This window comes from Peromyscus leucopus, chromosome 17 (assembly GCF_004664715.2).
Source record: "Peromyscus leucopus breed LL Stock chromosome 17, UCI_PerLeu_2.1, whole genome shotgun sequence".
Taxonomy (NCBI): domain Eukaryota; kingdom Metazoa; phylum Chordata; class Mammalia; order Rodentia; family Cricetidae; genus Peromyscus; species Peromyscus leucopus.
The window spans coordinates 52,969,831-52,988,522 of NC_051077.1; the positions used below are offsets into that span (position 1 = coordinate 52,969,831).

General features: G+C 50.4%; 1 protein-coding gene across 9 annotated transcripts in view; it reads right to left on the reverse strand.

The window, feature by feature from the left end:
• Eps15l1 (epidermal growth factor receptor pathway substrate 15 like 1) overlaps window positions 1-18,692 on the reverse strand; it is a 95,866-nt gene that overhangs the window by 46,681 nt on the left and 30,493 nt on the right. For all 9 annotated transcript variants that reach the window (XM_028893545.2, XM_037211800.1, XM_037211799.1 and 6 more), the window contains exons 3-9: window positions 18,409-18,498; window positions 17,402-17,449; window positions 13,836-13,931; window positions 13,003-13,065; window positions 8,633-8,758; window positions 5,987-6,046; window positions 4,077-4,310 (exon numbers count right to left, since the gene is read on the reverse strand). In XM_028893545.2, coding sequence (XP_028749378.1) covers window positions 4,077-4,310; window positions 5,987-6,046; window positions 8,633-8,758; window positions 13,003-13,065; window positions 13,836-13,931; window positions 17,402-17,449; window positions 18,409-18,498 — 717 coding nt within the window. The remainder of the gene's footprint in view (window positions 1-4,076; window positions 4,311-5,986; window positions 6,047-8,632; window positions 8,759-13,002; window positions 13,066-13,835; window positions 13,932-17,401; window positions 17,450-18,408; window positions 18,499-18,692) is intronic.

An 18,692-nucleotide genomic window follows, 5' to 3' on the forward strand; every position in this document is an offset into this window, starting at 1 on the left:
CCTGTGTGCAGTACCAACAAAAGAAAACTCTGCCTAAGTGCTGGGGCCAGGCATACTAATGTGAGTGTATCAGCAATCAAGTGAAGGAGGGCACACTTGTGGCTAGAAGGTACCATACTGCACCCAGGCCACCAGGACACGGAACTAGGAGGGCACTGGAGCCACTCCTGTGGTGGCGTGATGGCCTGAGGGATCATGACTATGGGGTCCCAGAAAACACCTATCTTCATGACAGATGCCCCATCTTAGGTTAAAAAAAGAAAGAAAGAAAGAGAGAAAAAAACCTGGCCTGGTGAGAAGTCTGGAGGTAACCAGGGATGCCTGAGGCTGTGCCAGATAATTTGGCCCCAGCTGCTTCCTTCCCAGCCAAACACCTACCCAGGCCTCTGCTCACAACAGCTCTCTCTTGGCAAGGGCTCACTGGTGAGCTGGAGTGGCTAAACAAGTGGCCAGCTCTTGCCGCCCTGGCCTCCTCTTGTTCTAGAGCGCACGAAGTATTCTAACTCAGCCCAGTCATGGCTGCTCTTCTGATGGCTCCTTGTCATTTCAGCTCAGATGTCACCTTGCTGGGACCCTTCCGGATGGCTTATCAATAGAGGGGTCCAACCTGACTCCTTGCACTTCTTCAGTTTACCAATTTGCTTATTGTACAAGTGAGAACAGAAGATTGTTGTATGACACTGTGAAACACTGAGTACTCTGAGGACATTCTTGAGTGTGGATGCAAAAAGACACGAGGAAGCCGGGCAGTGGTGGCGCACGCCGTTAGTTCCAGCACAGGGAGGCAGAGGCAGGCGGATCTCTGTGAGTTCAAAGCCAGCCTGGGCTACAAAGTGAGTTCCAGGACAGGCTCCAAAGCTACACAGAGAAACCATGTCTCGAAAAACCAAAAAAAAAAAAAAAAAAAAAAAAAAAAAAAAAAGACACCAGGAGTGGAAAAGCTGGGGGTGTGGCTCAGGGGTGGAGCCCCGCCTAGAATCCCCCAGTGAGGGGCTGGGGGCGTGGTCAAGGTGGAGCCCTGCCTAGAATCCCCCAGTGAGGGGCTGGGGGCATGGCTCAGGGGTGGAGCCCCGCCTAGAATGCCCCAGTGAGGGGCTGGGGGCGTGGTCAAGGTGGAGCCCTGCCTAGAATCCCCCCCCTCGTGAAGGGCTGGGGGTGTGGTTAGGAGTGGAGCCCCGCCTAGAATCCCCCAGTGAGGGGCTGCGGGCGTGGTCAGGGTGGAGCCCCGCCTAGGATCCCCCAGTGAGGGGCTGGGGGCGTGGCTCAGGGGCGTGGCTCAGGGGTGGAGCCCCTGTCTAGAATCCCCAGTGAGGGACTGGGGGCGTGGTCAGGGTGGAGCCCCGCCTAGAATCCCCCAGTGAGGGGCTGGGGGCGTGGTCAGGGGGTGGAGTCCCTGCCTAGAATCCCCAGTGAGGGACTGGGGGCGTGGTCAGGGTGGAGCCCCCGCCTAGAATCCCATGAGGGGCTGGGGGCGTGGTCAGGGGTGGAGCCCCGCCTAGAATCCCCAGTGAGGGCTGGGGGCGTGGCTCAGGGGTGGAGCCCCTGTCTAGAATCCCCCAGTGAGGGGCTGGGGGCGTGGCTCAGGGTGGAGCCCCGCCTAGAATCCCCAGTGAGGGCTGGGGGCGTGGCTCAGGGGTGGAGCCCCGCCTAGAATCCCCAGTGAGGGGCTGGGGGCGTGGTCAGGGTGGAGCCCCGACTAGAATCCCCAGTGAGGGGCTGGGGGCGTGGTCAGGGTGGAGCCCCGCCTAGAATCCCCAGTGAGGGGCTGGGGGCGTGGCTCAGCGACAGGAAGCTTGCCTGGCATATGTAAGACCTAAATTCCATTCCCAGAACTGTAGGAACATGTTGTGTGCACACACGTGAAATAATAAAGAACAGGGAGAGCAGTGAACACGGAATACCCAGGGGTTTGAGCTTACTCCATCCACCCCCACACCTAACATCAAGTGGCCTCAGGAGTTGTGAGTGCTGAGTTCCCAGTGATGGTGCCGTCCATCCTCTCAATGGTCAGTCTCTGAAATGCTAGGGCAGCAGCATGTCCCACAAGTTCTCTGAGAAGAAGCCTCCAAGTTACTGACCACTTGGCTTCCCCACTAATCAGAGAGAGCACACTGACCCCATCTGCCCTTCTTGCTGTCATTCTCACGTTCTGACAATGGGTAAGGTGTTGTCCACCTGCCTGCCCAAATTTATCCTCAAAAACACAAGAGGGGCCAGAGAGATGGCCCTGTGGGTAAAGGTGCTTCCCACCAAGCCTGACAACCTGTGTTTGATCCCCACAGTCCACGTGGAGGAAGAAGAGAACCGACTCCTGCAAGCTGTCCTGACCAACACGCCTGCTGTGGCACACTCCCCTGTGTGTGTCCACTGAGTGCCTTGGATGCCCCAGAATGTTCCAGGGGGACTGTGCAGACAGTGTGTAGGCAGCCCCAGAAAGGCACGGTGTGTGGACTGGCTCTGTGTGACATCAATCAGAAGCCATGAAGAGAGGGCTGGGGCTGAGGACTGACCCACAGCTGGGCAGGGCAGGAAGAGGGCACCTAGGGACGTGTGTGTGTGTGTGTGTGTGTGTGTGTGTGTGTGTGTGTGTGTGCGTGTGAGGGGGTGTTTGAAAAAGGGTACTGTGGTCACCCCACATACCCACAGGTTCTGCACCCACCTCAGGAAAAATACTGCCAGGCACTTATCTATCACCCTAGAATTCAGGAGCTGAGGCAGGGGAATGGAGGCCTCTGGAGCAGCCTGGGGTACCCAGCAAAATGAGAGAAGAAGAGGCCCACACAGTCAGCACCAGCAGGTGTCTTCCAACTGCTCACCAAGTGACTCTACACTCAGCACTCGGGCAGCACAGCCCAAGTCAGTCCACGCACACTCAAGATGGGGACAGCGTGGCAGCCACAGAGCATCTAAATGGTCCGAGAAACCAAGGGGCCAGGGCTGGGCACTGGCTCAGTTTTGACTGAGACTGACTGCTGCATAATCCTGAGGATGGCAGTGCTGACCCCAGAACCACGGAGCAAGCCTCCTGCAAGGGCCTGCAACTCCTGCTCCAAGGGGGCCAAAGACAGGGAGATCACTGGGGCTCATGGCTGCCAGCGCAGGCAGGAAACAAGAGCCCCAGGTCTGAGGGTTCCTGCCTCAAAGGAATTCAGTGGAGGAGGAGGACCTCTGATACCCTCTTCTGCTCTCCAAACAAAGATGTGTGCACATACTTGTACAAACGCATGCACATAAACACACAAATAAATAAATAATAAATGAATGGATGGATGGATGAATATAAATAAATGAGTCTTTTCTCCCCTGCCCCCTTCTTCCTGAGTTAAAATCTTGGCTCTTTCTTCACTTTAAAATATATATATTTTAAATACATTTATTTATTTGTTTGTTTGTTTGTTTGTCTCCAGACAGGGTTTCTCTGTGTAGCCCTAGCTGTTCTGGAACTCTCTTTGTAGACCAGGCTGGCCTCAAACTCAGAGATCTGCCTGCCTCTGCCTCCCAAGTGCTGGGATTAAAGGCGTGCGCCATGCAAGCCACCACCGCCCATTACTAATTTATTTTTAATCGGTGTTTTGCCTGCAGGTATGTCTGTGTGAGGGCACGGGACCCCCTGGAACAGGAGTCACAGACAGCTATGAGCTGCCATGTGGTCTCTTAACATGGTGAGTCTAGGGGCACACAGGCTCTGTGCAGACACTGTGTCACTTCCATGAGGACGTGACACTGGTGAGCACTGGCACCCTGGGGCTCCCGGAGCCCAAGCTCCACAGGCACCGGGGAACAATTTCACTTACCTGCAAGTGAGCAAAAAAGCTCATTCTGAATCCTAGCAATTTTTCTAGGTTACTTATTTTATATGTACTGGTATTACTGCCTTTGCATCACATACATAAGTACAGACTGCTGTGGGCTGCCATGTGGGTGCTGAGAATTGAACCTGGAAGAACAGTCAGTGCTCCCATCCACTAAACCACCCCTCCACCCAATACCTCTAGTAAATTTTTTAGAAAATTGGATCAAAGTTTTTTCCTTTTTGCTGTCAAGAAATGGTGCAGAACAGGACTATGGACACTGACCTGAGTCTGCTTGACGCTGTGCTTTGGGGACAGGCTGCCTGTGCTGTTGAGGCTGCTGACGCTGCCGTGGGATGGCGTGGAGCGGAGGCTGTCCTTGGGTGGGGGGCTGGCAGGCAGGACAGGCACAGCACCTGCAAACACTGTCTTCTTCTTCTTGGAGGGTGGGATGAGGGATGGGGGCAGGACAGAGGGCACTGGCTCCTTCTCCAAGGCGCGGTACACCAAGTGCATGGCCTGCGGTGCCAATGAGAAGAGAAGGGACCTGAGGGGGCAGGGGCCACATAACAGAAAAGAATCTCATGCAGTCTTGGAGCCATGGGGACCCTAAGAGGCTCCAAGGAATCCGCAGCTTCTTGAGACATGCTGAGTTTGGGTGAGTGAAGTGAGCACAGATGGCAGCCACCACACAGCCATTCTGAGGGTTCCTTGCCAAGATTTGAGTTACCTGTGGTCTGAAATGTTAGGTAGGAAATTCCAGAAACAAAAAACCCACATTCATATCACTTCTGTTACAGCACATTACCATGACTGTTTTGAGACAGGTGTCTCACATTTCCCGGGCTGTCCTCTTGCTCACTAAATATTTGAGGATGACTTTAAACAACTGACCTTCCTGCCATGGCCACCTCCAGAGTGCTGAGATTGCAGGCATGAGCCACCACCCCTGAGTTATGTGGCCCAGGATGAACCAGGGCTTTGTGCATGCTTGACAAGCACTCTACTCACTGAGCTGCGGCCTCAGTCTTTGTTGCAATTACTTCATTACAATCGCTATTCCTCTATTACCAATGAAAACACCGGAACAGCCGAGAACAGACAGGCAAAGTAAAGTTCATGTATGTAACAGACTTGGCTGAGCACACCAGGCACTTGCAGCTCTGTCAGCATGCAGTATGACCACCAAGCCCCAGGGCTTATGATTTCCAAATTTCTGAATTCTGGGGATGCACAGACCCCCAAGAGGAGCTTCTACTTCAAAATACTCAGGAGATACAGAGTATGACCCCAGAGGGGACAAAGAGAGGACAGGCAGCGGGGGGAGGGGATACGTTCTAAATCGTGTCTATGTATTTATTTATTTTGAGGCAAAGTCTTGATATGAAGCCCAGGTTGGACCTGAATCCCAATCCTCCTGCCTCAGCCTTCTGGGTACTACTGGGATGACAGGCACACACTGGCAAAATCACAGATTTTGAAGATTTATTTTTATATCTGTGAGTGTTTTGCCTGCCTATGTGTCTGTGCAGTGCCCATGGAGGCCAGAAGAGGGCATTAGATCTCCTGTAACTGGAGTTACAGATTGTTGTGAGCCTCCATGTGTAAGGTGGAAATCAAACCCGGTCCTCTGCAGTGCTTGTAAGCCCTAAGACATTTCTCCAGGCCCAGGATCACAGATTTCAAAGTCTATTTTAAAGTGTAACTGCAAGTCCAGGTGCTGTACATGCCTATAACTACAGAACTAGGGAGATAGAGACAGGAGAATAGGAGTTCAGACCAGCTTCAAGCCTGGCAGTGGTGGCACAGGCCTTTGATCCTACCACTTGGGAGGCAGATCTGTGTTTGAGACCAGCCTAGTCCACAGAGTGAGTTCCAGGACAGCCAGGACTACACAGAGAAACCCTGTCTCTGTGTAAAAACAAAAAACAAACAAAAAGGCCAGCTTCAATTATCTGAGACCCTGTTTCAAAAAAAAAAAAAAAAAAATCACAGAGAAGAGCAGGAGGCTGGTGGAGCAGGCACTGTAAGGCCACACTGGATCAGTGATGATGACTCTGGACTCTCTGACCCCTGAACTTTTTCTAAGTACTGGGAGATGTCAAAATAGACACTTTTAAACTAAAGACACAAAAGACTCCCGCACCCACCCCATGAGGCCTCAGCAAGGTGGGAACAGGACACAGAGGACTTACCACAGCAAACTCATCTCGGTCCAGATGTCCATCCTTGTCGATGTCACTGAGGTCCCAGACCTGCAGGGGCCAGACAGATCCATAAATCCAGCACAAATAACATCTGAGTTGATAGTAAATAAGGCCAGGCAATCAGAGGCACTTAAAGAGCTGTATATCTGTCTTCCCATACACCTACACACACACACACACACACACACACACACACACACACACACACACACACACACACGAGAACAGGAAAAGCATTTAAGAACTAGTCTGTGGGGCTGGAGAGATGGCTTAGAGGTTAAGAGCACCAGCTATTCTTCCAGAGGTCCTGAGTTCAATTCCCAGGACCCACATGGTGGCTCACAGCCATCTGTAATGAGATCTGGCTCCCTCTTCTGGCCTGAAGGGATATATGCAAGCAAAACACTGTATACATAATAAATACATAAGTTTAAAAAGAAAAGAAAAGAACTAGTTTGTGACAAGAGGCTGAGGCAGGAGGGCTGGAGGCTCAGGGCCAGTCTGGAGTACGTAGAGAGTTCCGGGCTCACAGCCTATCTGTGAGGGCCTGACCAGGGATGGCCCACACGGGCTCACATATTTGAATGCTTAGCCCTCAGCTGGTGAACTGTTAAGGATTAGGAGGTGTGGTCTTGTTGGAAGAGTTGTGTCACTTCAAAAGCCCACACCAGGTCAGATCCAATCTTTCCTTGCATCTCCACTTGTGGATCAGATGTAGCTCTCAGCTACTTCTCCAGCATCATGTCTGCCTGCCTGCCGCCATGCTTCCTGTCATGACGACCATGGTCTAACCCTCTAAAACTGTAAGCCAGCCCCAATTAAACTACTTCTTTTATAAAAACTGCTGTGGTCATAGTGTCTCTTCACAGCAACAGACTACTAAGACCCTGCAGAAATCAAAACAAACAATAATCCTGACCCCCCGCAGCTCTCTGAGGGAGACTCACACCCTTCCTACAGTAGCATGCTCACTGTGCTGACCAAGGCCAGGATGAAAACCACATGCCAGGAAACACTTTCAACTAAAATCTGAATCCAACTGGGGTCCCTGCAGTGCTCATTCGTAAGCCATAAGACATCTCTCCAGCCCCAGTATCAGAGATTTTTAAAGTCTATTTTAAAATGTAACTGGAAATGTTGCACATGCCTATAATTCTAGAACCTGGGAGATAGAAGCACATCTAATGGGCATTAGGAAATGGTCTCTGAGAACCTCTAAGGACAATGTTTGTTGTTTTTATGTTCTGTGAAGGCCAGGGCCTTGGGCTCTGGTTGAACAACCATGGTCCCTCTGTAGCAAGGCCCCACAGAGACAATGAGCTTGCCTGGCCCACATACACCAGGAAGCAGGCTGCCAGGATAAAGACTTAAGCCACATCCATCTAGAGAAATTATGCCTGCAGTGGGAGATCTGCAGCCAAACACTTCATATTAACATGAATACATCTGAGGTTCATTTTTGTTGAGGGGCTCCTGATACAGGATCCTGTCACACAGACTGGGCTGGCCTCAAACTCATGATCCTCCCACCTGAGCCTCTTGGAATTATAGGTGTGCATGGCCACAGCCACCGAAATTGAGACTTTTAAACAAACAAACAAATAGGAATGCACTATGGAGGTGGATTTGGAGTTTAAGGTTACCCCCCAGCCAATATGGGGGATAGGAGACCCCATGACAAAAATCAAAAAAGGAATAACTAAAACTATTTCTAAACCTGTAACAGAGCTGAAAGTGCCTTCACCTTGAGAATGACCCGCAGGAAAAAGCATTTACTTAAGAACAGCAGCCAAAGGCCACTGTCCTGGCTCAGCAGGTAAAGGTGCCTGCCGCAAAGTCTGAACGCTCAGGTCAATTCCCCAGGTAAAAGGAGAGAACCAGATCTTGCTAGTTGTCCTCTGACCTTCAGATACACAGTGGTATGCACACATACTATGTACATGCACACACTAAAAGTTTTTAAATGTAGGTAGCATAGTGGCACACACCTTTATCCCGGCACTTGGGAGGCAGAGGCAGGAAGATTTCTATGAATTCAAGGCCAATACTGTCTACAGAATGAGTTCCAAGCCAACCACAGCAACACAATGAAACCTTATCTCAAAAAAAAAAAAAAAATTTTTTTTTTCAATGTAACTTGTTCTTTAAAGTTGGGTGTGGCAGCGTGTACTTATAGTCCCAGTACTGGGGTGGCAGAGACAGGGTAATGCCTGGACTCTTAGCCAGCCAGCTCATCAGCTTAGTACATTCTAGGCCCAGTGAGAGACACTATCTAAAAAAGCAGAAGACAGCAGTTAGAGTGCACCCAAGGCTGGCTGTCCTCTTAACTCCACATATACGTGCACTCCTGTGCAGACGTCTTTTAAAAAAAGAAAGAAATGGAAAGAAACAAACAAAAGAAAAGGCTCTGCTGTCACAGGTACAAGTGGCCATCTCCCGTCTGCCCCTGCCTCTTGTCGTAAGTAGATGGATGCCAGCATCTTCCCAGGAGCAGAAGAGCAGCCCTGCTCCTCCAACTCCAGAAAAGGCAGACACACAGAAGACCTGGGGGCACGGTGCTTGGGGGGAGAAGAAAGGTGACGTTAACAGACAGACATGCTGCGGTACAGGGTGGGAAAGCACGCAGCCGCTTACCCTGCCCAGCACATCCAGAGGTAGCTTTGAGTTCATGAGGACTGGCTTGACCTTGTCTCCAGAGAGCAGACCATTGACTGGCAGAAGACTTTCAAAGATGCCATCAAACTTTGCCTTCTCCTCCACCTACCAGGAAAAAAGGAGATGGGATGAACAGAGCACATGGTTCAAATCCAAACCCAGACTTGTCTACACAGAGCTCAGCTGTACCAGAGGGTGCTAGATATCCTAGAGCAAGCCCAGCTGCCTGAGTTTCCAGGGAGAATTTATGGCCTGGGGGGAACAACTCCCTGGCACCATAACCTAGGGGCCACAGTGAGCAGAAGAGAGCTGGTCCACATTTTGTTCTGCCGAATGGCAAAAGGGGCCTAGCCAGCATGGCAACGCCATTGCAGTGTCTCAAGGAACCTCATGAGATGTTTAGTTTGGGAGCAAACATGGCCCCAGTCAACCTCCAGTGGGGCCAGTGGCACACACCTCTCATCCCAGCACTCAAGACGGAGCTAGGACAGAGGGCTTGAGACCAGCCCTGTGATAGGGGAAGACCCTGTCTCAAGTGTCAACTTCAAGAGCACAACCCTGTCTTCTCACAATCCAAAATTAGCTGCATCCCTAAGAAAAAAAGGTTTTGAAAAGGTGCTGTGGTGCAGTAGGTAGAGTGCCCGTGCAGCAAACACAAAGAGTCCCGGGGCTCCACCCCCAGCACTGTATAAACCACAGGCCCCCCTGCAATCCCAGCTCTGAGAAGGTGGAGGTGAGGGCTCAAGGTCATTCTTGGCTATACTGGGTTTGAAGTCAGACTGGGCTATGGAGACCCTGTGTTAGAGAAGCAAACTAAGCAGGGCTAAGGGCAGTTTGGTGGCAAAGCCCTTGCCTGAGAAGCTCAAGGTCTGTCCAAGTTCAAAAGAGACAGAGAGCAGGAGCAAGAAGGAAGAAGTACAGGGAAGAGGGGTTGCTTCGCATTCTCTGGGAGCATCCACAGCCACACTCAGCTGCAGAACCAACTCTGGCTTACCAGACGGAGTCACTTAGGTTTTGCAAATACGTATCTCAAATTTTAACGTATTTATTGTGTATACACCTGTGTGTGCAAGCACACACACTGTGGCAGTCAGGAAATTTGAGAGAGTCAGCTCTCATTCCATCATGTGGGTTCCAGGACCATCACACTAGACACTTTATTCGCTGAGTCATCTCACCAGCCCCATCTTTTTCTTTTTTGAGACAGGTTCTCCCTATGTGACCCACACCAGCCTTGAACATGTGATCTGTCCCCAGCCTCAGGTTCCTGAATGTTGGGATGACAAGCATGTGCCACTGTGATAAAACACTAAGACAGATGTTGGTAGCAGAGGGTGGGGTATTGTTGTAACAGCCTGACCATGCTTCTTGTTGATGGAATGTGGACTTTGGGATTTGGATCAGGAAAGCAGTGGAATGCTTTAAGGTGGGCTGAATGGGCCATACTAGTAGAACCACGGAAGACAGTGGTACTGAGGGGGAGCTGAACTGTAGGGGCCTGGCTCAAGAGGTTTCAGAAGAGAAGAATGTTAGTGTATGGCCTAGAGACCATTCTTACGATATTTTGGGGAGGAAAAAAAGTAGCTACTTTTCGCCCTTGTCCAAAAAATCTACCTTAAGCTAAATTAAAAAAGTTTGGAATTAATGGTGTCAGCAGAGGAGATTTCAGGGCAGCCCAGCATTGACTCTGTCCTATGGTTATTAGTGGTCACTCTCTCTCTTTTTTTTTTTTTTTTTTTTTTTTTTTTGGTTTTTCAAAACAGGGTTTGTCTGTGTAGTCCTGGCTATCCTAGAGTTCACTCTGTAGACCAGGCTGGCCTTGAACTCACAGAACTCTACCTGCCTCTGCCTCTGGTGTAAGGATTTGATCCTTAATTACGTCATCAGCCTTCTCCGGCTTCCCAGCCTAAAAAGAGGGTGAGCCCTCTGTGGGCTCTCTCTGTCCCCTCTCCTCTCCGCTCCTTCCTCCCGTCAGCTCCCCTCTCCCCCCCCCTTTTGTCTCTGTCTCTGTCTCTGTCTCTCTCTCTTCCCCCCCCCCCAATAAAGCTTTAAAAAGGTAACCATGGCTATGATTCTTTTAATCAGCACGCTGCTCCGACAGCATGGTCGCTGTGGGCGGCGACCAGCCACGAGGGGCAGCGCCACGGCATAACGACCAGCCAGGAGGGGCAACGCCGCGGCATAACTAACAGTTGGTCCTTAATTACGTCATCAGCCTTCGACGGCATCCCAGCCTAAAAAAGCGGGTGGGCCTCTGTGCGCTCTCTGTCCCCTCTCCTTTCCGCTCCTTCCTCCCGTCGCCCCCGCCCCATGTCTCTGTCTCCCCCCCCCCCAATAAAGCTCTAAAAAGGTAAGCATGGCCTATGATTCTTTTAATCAGCATGCTCCTATGCTCCTCCACCGGCACGGCCGCCCGCCACGAGGGGCGCGCCACAGCATAACCAACAGTGCGGATGTTCCAGCCTCAGCAAGCAGCAGAACTTGGCAGCTTCAGCCACATGGTTTTGGCGTTAGAGACAAGGATAGAAGAAAGAAGTTATGGAATCTCCCTCCACGACTAACGAAAGTCACTGAGGCCAGGCATGTGTCAGGGGTGTCCCTGCATGGACGCTCAAAGAGGCCATTGTGTGAAGCTGTGAAGGTGAAGTCTGAGTTGCCTTGGAGAACCCAAGATGTTAGAGATGCCAGAGTTAAGGGATACCTGCTGAGGAGAGCTGCTAACAGGGAGTGGAAGCAGCCCAAGAGAGAGAAGTGTCAACAAAGCTGAATGGAGTTGGAGATCTGAAGAGCACTTTGGCATCAGACATGGGACATGCAGAGTTTGCTCAACTGGTTTTGGGCTTGCTTTTGTCCAGTATTTCCTCACTATGCTCCCTTCCCTGTGCTTTTGAACAGCAATGTAGATCCTGTGCCACTGTATGTTGGAAGTATGTGATCTGCTTTTCATTTTATTTTACAGAGGGTTACAGCTAAGAGACTGCTACAAAGCCGTGGAGGGGGGGCAACAACCTTTTATCCAGCACTCAGGAGGCAGCAGAAGCAGGCTGAGTTCGAAGCCAGCCTGGATTAGAGTGAGTTTCAGTACAGCCGGGACTACACAGAGAAAAGCCTGTCTCAAAAAAGAGGGATTGCCATGAGTCTCAGAAGAGACTTTGTACTTTCAAACAGTATGGAGACTCTGAGAGACTGGGGACTTTTGAAGTTGGACTGAAGGCGGATGGCTAAGAAGACTATGGGGGCCAGGGAGTGGAGTGTGGTGGTTTGAATGAGAATGGCCCCCAAAGGCTCATAGATTTAAATGCTTGGTCACCAACAAGTGGCACTATTAGGAACTGTGGCCTTGTTGGAAGACGTGTGTCACTGTGGATGGGCTTTGAGGTTTCAAAAGCCCAAGCCAGGCCCAGTGGCACGCCCCCCACCCTTCCCTCCTTCTCACTGCCTGTGGATACAGATATAGAATTCTGTTCTTCTCCAGCACCATGTTTCCTGCCATGCTAATGAACAGACTAAACCTCTGAAACTGTAAGCAAGCCCCAATTAAATGCTTTCCTTTATAAGAGCCGGTGTGGTCACGGTGTCTCTTCACAGCAGTAGGACACTGACTAAGACAGCCACCATGCTTGTTTTTCCTTCCTAGAGGCAGGACCACATTGCCCTCTGCATGGAAAAGGAACACCTTAAATGCTGGCTGAGGCTTTTTTACAGAGCAGTAGGCACCTCACAAAGGGAAGACTGGCCTTAGGGAGCTGGCTGGAAGGCTGCATAGGCAGTGTGTCTCTTCTCTATCCTGAAGAACCAATACAAGCAACACAGCCCCAGATGCACCCTGAGAACACAAGAATTAACTGCAACCTCGGGTCCTTGCCCCTAGACACAGCCGCTAGCTATGGTGAGAGAATTTGAAGATCGATTTTTTAAGCCTAGTGCTGTGGCTTGCCTGCCATCCCCATGCTGGGGAGGTAGAGGCAGAGGATTAGGAGTTGGAAGCTGCCTCAGCTGCAAGTTAGCTTGACGTCAGCCTAGGTGACATAAGACCCTTTCTCAATAAGCAAAAAACAAAACAAGGGTTGGAGAAATGACTCAGAGGTTAATGCAGCCAAGTGCAGTTCCCAATGCCTAAATTAGGAGGCCTACAACAGCTGGTAACTCCAGCTCCCGGGGCTCCCACCCCCATCTTTGGCCTCCAAGGGAAAACATACCCACCCATAGACATACAAATAATTAAAGATAAAATAAAATCTTAAAAACAATATTAAAACAGCTATGACATACAGATGGCAAAGGTGCTCCAGATGTTCCAAATGATATACACGGCTAGCGCATCAACTACGGCGCTGTCCCTCACTTACCCGCACAGCCCAGTGAGTCTCTGTAGACGGCTGTGTGGCCATCAGGGGGCTGCTGGTGTCATGCTGAGGAAAAAAGGGACAAGATCACATGTGCAAACACAACCAAAATAATCTCATTCCAAAGTGGGATGGTCACTGAATGGGGAATGAGCTATGACCCCACAGCTCCCTCCCAGGTGTAGACCCACAGGTGCACACACAAATCCATGACCCTTCACAGCTGCGCTGCTCCCAACAGCCAAAGGTGCAGGAGACACCACAGAGCTCAGCAGACAGACAGGTAGGCAGTGCCCAGCCACAGTCACAACAGTGAAGTATCCTGATCTGGGTAGACTGAGTGCAACTCACAAATGTGACTCCACTGAGAGCAACATCAGAAAAGACAACCCTGCACAGAAAAAAAGATGGGCGGCTACCAAGGACTGGGAGATGGAGAAACAAAGAGTAAGACGGGCCCAGGATCTTCCTTTATGGGGTGAGAACTAGAACTAGAACTAGGCTGATGTGTAAGTGCTACCCAACTGAGTATTTTATTTATTTTGTTTTCAAGACAGGGTCTCTCTGTGTAGCCCTGGCTGTCTGGAACTCGCTCTGTTGACCAGGCTGGCCCGGAACTTGGAGATCCGCCTGCCTCTGCCTCAGAGTGCTGGGGTTAAAGGCGTGAGCCACCATGCCTAGCTGAACTGTGCACTTAAAAAAATGGTAAATTTTATGGTATATGTATTTTACCTTAACTAAAGCACGGGAAAAACAAGAGAAAACATGGAGATGTCACTCACACATATATTTGCACACACACAGCACCAAGAGAGTATGATGGCTTGCACACTCACAAACTTCGGTGGTGGCATGGTGAGGCTCAGATTGCTCAAGGTGACTTCGTGGCCACTCTGTGCACAGGCCACCAATCTCAGTGCAACATAGAAACCCTGTGGACCCAGAAAGAGGCGGTGTTAACCCTATAAGGCAAGACAGGACAGCACTCATTTCCACTGTGATGACCACACCACAGTAGGCAGCCAGTAGTAAGTACTGAGCATTAAAAAGATTCAAGTAGGGGCTGGAGAGATGGCTCAGCGGTTAAGAGCACTGGCTGCTCTTCCAGAGGACCTGGGTTCACTTCCCAGCACCTACATGGCAGCTCACAACTGTCTGTAACTCCAGTTCCAGAGGATCTGACACCCTCACACCAACACATATAAAATAAAGTTAAATAAATTATTAAAAAAGGATTCAAGTAAAGGGATTTCCCAAAGGCAACGAGATGCTGGAGCAGTCCATACACTAACAATGACTGATGGGTCAAAATACACACAGCCTATGTTGTTTTCTGGTTTTGTGGGGTAGGGGTGGGGCCTGAAGCTTCAGGCATACCAGGCAAGCACTTTTCTCCCAAGCTGTACTTCAGCCCAGGTATTGGATTTAAAAAAATGTTTTTTAAAGAAACTATTAGTATTTATTTGGGAGGAGGGGTCATGCGCACCCAGGGGAATTCAGCTCTCTCCTCCCACCATGCGGTTCCAGGGACTGAACTCAGGTCACCAGGCTCATCAGCAAGGACCTTCACCAGAGGGACTGTCTCACTGACCTCCTGTTTTCTTTTTTAATACTTAGATTTGATACTTTTTTTTTTTTTTTGGTTTTTTGAAACAGAGTTTCTCTGTGTAGCACTGGCTGTCCTGGGACTCCCTCTGTTGACCAGGCTGGCCCAGAACTTGGAGATCCGCCTGCCTCTGCCTCCCGAGTGCTGGGACTAAAGGTGTGCGCCACCACCGCCCAGCTAGTTTTGCTATTAATTATGAACGTGTGCTCACAAGTGTGGGTACCCACAGAGGCCAGAGGCATCAGATTCCTGGAACTGGAGGTACAGGTGGCTGTAAGCAGCCTTGTGGGTACTGGGAACTGAACTCAGTTCCCTGCAAGAACAGTAAGCACTCTTAACCCTTGAGCCATTTCTCCGGCCTCCTTTTTTGAAACAGGTTCTTACTACGCAGCTGAGTCTGAAGGGGGACTCTCAATCCTCCTGCCTCAGCCTCCTGAGTGCTGGCATGACCTGTGTTCTGTGATGAGCTGTCAACTTGATACAACTAAAATGGGATGAGAAAGAGCCTTGATCAAGGAACTGCCTCCATCAGACTGGCCTGTGGATGTGTCTATGGAGCATTTTCTTAATTAATGATTCACAAAGACAGTGCCATTCCTGGGCTAGTAGTCCTAAATTCTATATATGGAGCAAGCCAGGGAAGCAAGCCAGCAAGCACTGATCCTCGATGGCCTCTGCTTCAGTTCCTGCCTCCAGGTTCCTGCCTGGAGTTCCTAGTTTCCCTCAGTGATGGACTGTAATCTGTAAATCAAGTAACCCTTCCTCTCCGGGTGCTTTTGGTCAGTTTTATCAGAGAGAAGCAGGGGCAAATATGTACCCTAGAGTGGAGCTTCTCTCCTGGCATAAGAACATGGGGAGAGCTAAGCCTTTCTTGGGGATGTCCACAGAAACTGTACAGAAACACACGGTGTCAGAGGGAAGCTGGAAACAGGGCAGGATGGTGGTCAGAGGAACCAAATCAGGTCCCTCAGCTCCTTCACTAAGCGGCCGAGCAACCCCAATCACAAGGAAGGGAAGTACTGGTGGCTGGTGGTCGGTGGCCAGCAGATGGACAGGCTTGAGGCTTAGGATACAGAACAGCCTCAGACAGTGCCTGGGGGAGGAGCTGGGGAACTCACCTGCACCCAGGCCCTGTGAGCACAGTGCGGTAAAGCCTGCTGTAAAGCTCCCACAGCCAGCACTGCGGGACAAACACAATTCCATTCATAATATTTCTGAAGAGCACAGAGCCTAGGGCTCCAAGGAGAAGCCTAAGAGTGTCAGGGCTGACTGGCACACATGCCTCCACAGTAGAGGGCACCAGGAAATGGCCAGCCTGACTGCAGGCCCTGGTTAATGCTGTGACCACAGCAGTCTGACACAGCATTGGAATTGTGTGACTGAGCATCCCTGGGGAGAGCTGGCTATAAACATGGGCTAGAAGGGGTGTATGGGAACCCATTAAACTGTGTTTGATATCTTTACAGAATTCTAAAATTACTTTGATACAGATTAGTCTTTAGGCTGTAAGGCATGGATGGCTCTGTTTTAAGAGCACATGCTGCTCATGCAGAGAACCAGAGTTCAGTTCCCAGCACCCCATCAGGTAGCTCCCTCACCTACCTCCAGGGAATCTGGCACCTTGTTCTGACCTCCATGGGCCACATATACATAAACAATTTTTTTCTGGTCCCCCTACCCCTGTGGGGTTTTTTTTGTTTTGAGACCAAGTCTCACTGTGTAGCCCTGGGTAGCCTGGCTCTCCACATGTAGACTAGGCTAGCCACAAACTCACAGAGATCTATCCATCTGCCTCTGCTGCCTGAGTATTGGGATTACAGGTGTGGGCCACTATACACATTACAATTTATTTAAATTATTTTAAATCTTTAAAACACTTCAATAACTGGTAAGTTCATTGTGATGTTTGGGTTTTTTTGTTTTGTTTTGTTTTGTTTAAAGGTGGGTATGTAGGTGTGTGTATGTATACATGTAGGTAGGAGTGGGTGCTCTGAGAAGCCAGAAGAGGGCATTGGATCCCTTGGAGCTGGAGTTATAGGTGGTTGTAAGCTGCCAAATGTGGGTGCTGGGACCTGAACTCGATTCCAGCTGAGTCCTCTATCAGCGCCCTTGGTGTTTAGTTTTAATTGTCAACTTGACACAATGGGAACTACCCAAGAAGGAAGTCTCAATGAGGAGCTGCTTCACTGAGGCTGGCTTGTGACGGGTTCCCAGGTTAAAGGAGACGGGAAAGTGTACCCTCCATGTGGGCAGTGAACGGGAGACAGCATTGGTCCCTGTGCTCCTGACTAGATGTGACCGCTGCTTCAGGCTCTTGCTGCCTTCACTTGCCCCAAGTGCTGTGCCTGGAACTGGGAGCCACGGGTGGCCTTTTATCAGAGCTGCTTCTGTCAGGGCCATTTATCACAGCAGCAGGTAAAGAAGCCGAGACACGGGCGGTGGTGGCGCACGCCTTTAACCCCAGCACGCGGGAGGCAGAGGCAGGCTGATCTCTGTGAGTTCAAGGCCAGCCTGGTCTACAGAGTGAGTTCCAGGAAAGGCGCAAAGCTACACAGAGAAACCCTGTCTCGAAAACCAAAAAAAAAAAAAAAAAAAAAACCGTGAAGAAGTTGAGACAGTCAAGGGCATGTCACTGAGTCAGGGGTTGGCATACTTACAGACCTGCACTCCAAAGTGAGAGTTCCTCACTTGAGCCTGGCAGCTGTGTGTGGAGATAGCAGCCAGTGGAAGAAAAGTACGAGTTACCCAGCCTCAAGGGTGCCCAGCCCCTCCCCTGCTCTGTGTGTGCATATATACCTGTTTGTCCAAGAACCCTTTACCTTCGGGGTCCGCCAAGTCCCATATCTGTGGAGACATAAAAGTGCCTGTAAGTGTGACTGTTGCTCACCAGCCAAGTTGGATGGGACAGGAGTCACATCAACCACTTCTCTGGCATGGCACACAGCCATTTGGTGGTAGGGCCTAAAGAACCCCCTACGCCCACTTCGCTCCCTATTCAGTCATTACATGGCAATGTAAACCCAGAGCTATCGAGACATCAAAAGCACTCTGGTCCAGTCTGCTGCTTACACCTTGATGCTGTGGATATCGCTCTATATAAATAAAACACTGATGGCCAGTGACCAGACAGGAAGTATGGGCGGGACAAGGAGAGAGGAGAATTGGGGAAACAGGAAGAAGGAGGGAGAGACACTGCAGCCACCGCCAGGACAAGCAACATGTAAAGACGCCGGTAAGCCATGAACCACGTGGCAAGGTACAGATTTATAGAAATGGGTTAATTTAAGATATAAGAACAGTTAGCAAGAAGCCTGCCACGGCCATACAGTTTATAAGTAATATAAGCGTCTGAGTGATTATTTTAAACTTGGATTGTGGGACTGCAGGGCTTGGTGGAACCTGGAGAGAAGCCCTCCAGCAACACCTTGAAGGTGACCACCATCTGAGACTGACCAGGCTAACTTCAAACTCCAGAGATCCATAGCCCTCTGCCTCCAGAGTGCTGGGAGTAAAGGAACGCTCCACCATGCCTCACATTATAACTCTGGTTTGTCTTTTCAAAGACAGGTCATACTATGTAGCCCAGGCTGTCCTGGAACTCATGATCCTTCTGGAGTTGTGATCTTAGCCTCTCAAGTGCTAGGATGGGCATGGAAAGTCAGCTCTAAAGGAAAAAGAAATCAGGCCTTCAGATCCACCAGCTATAGCAAAGAAGCCCAGGATGTTCTGGCCCTGCCCAGGGAGGGTCTGCACAGTTGGCTTTCATTTCAGGAATGCAGCAGACCACGCTTCATCTTCCCTACCTTCCCCAGGATGATGTCAGAGAGCCCCGACTTCTTCAGAAACAGCGCAGCCTCACTGGCCCCAACTCTTCCTGTGTAGGCAGGGTCCACCTGCAACAGGACAGCAAGAGCTGACACAACACTTAAAGGTGCAGAAGTATCGGCACTGCCCCCGTGTGTGTCCACAGGAGTGACACCCCACTTACAGACGCCATGCCATGTGTTCACAAAGCTGCTGCAAATGTGCTCCCAAGGGCAACTGCCAAGATGATGGGAGGCTGGGTGCAACTCAGTGGCTGATCTGC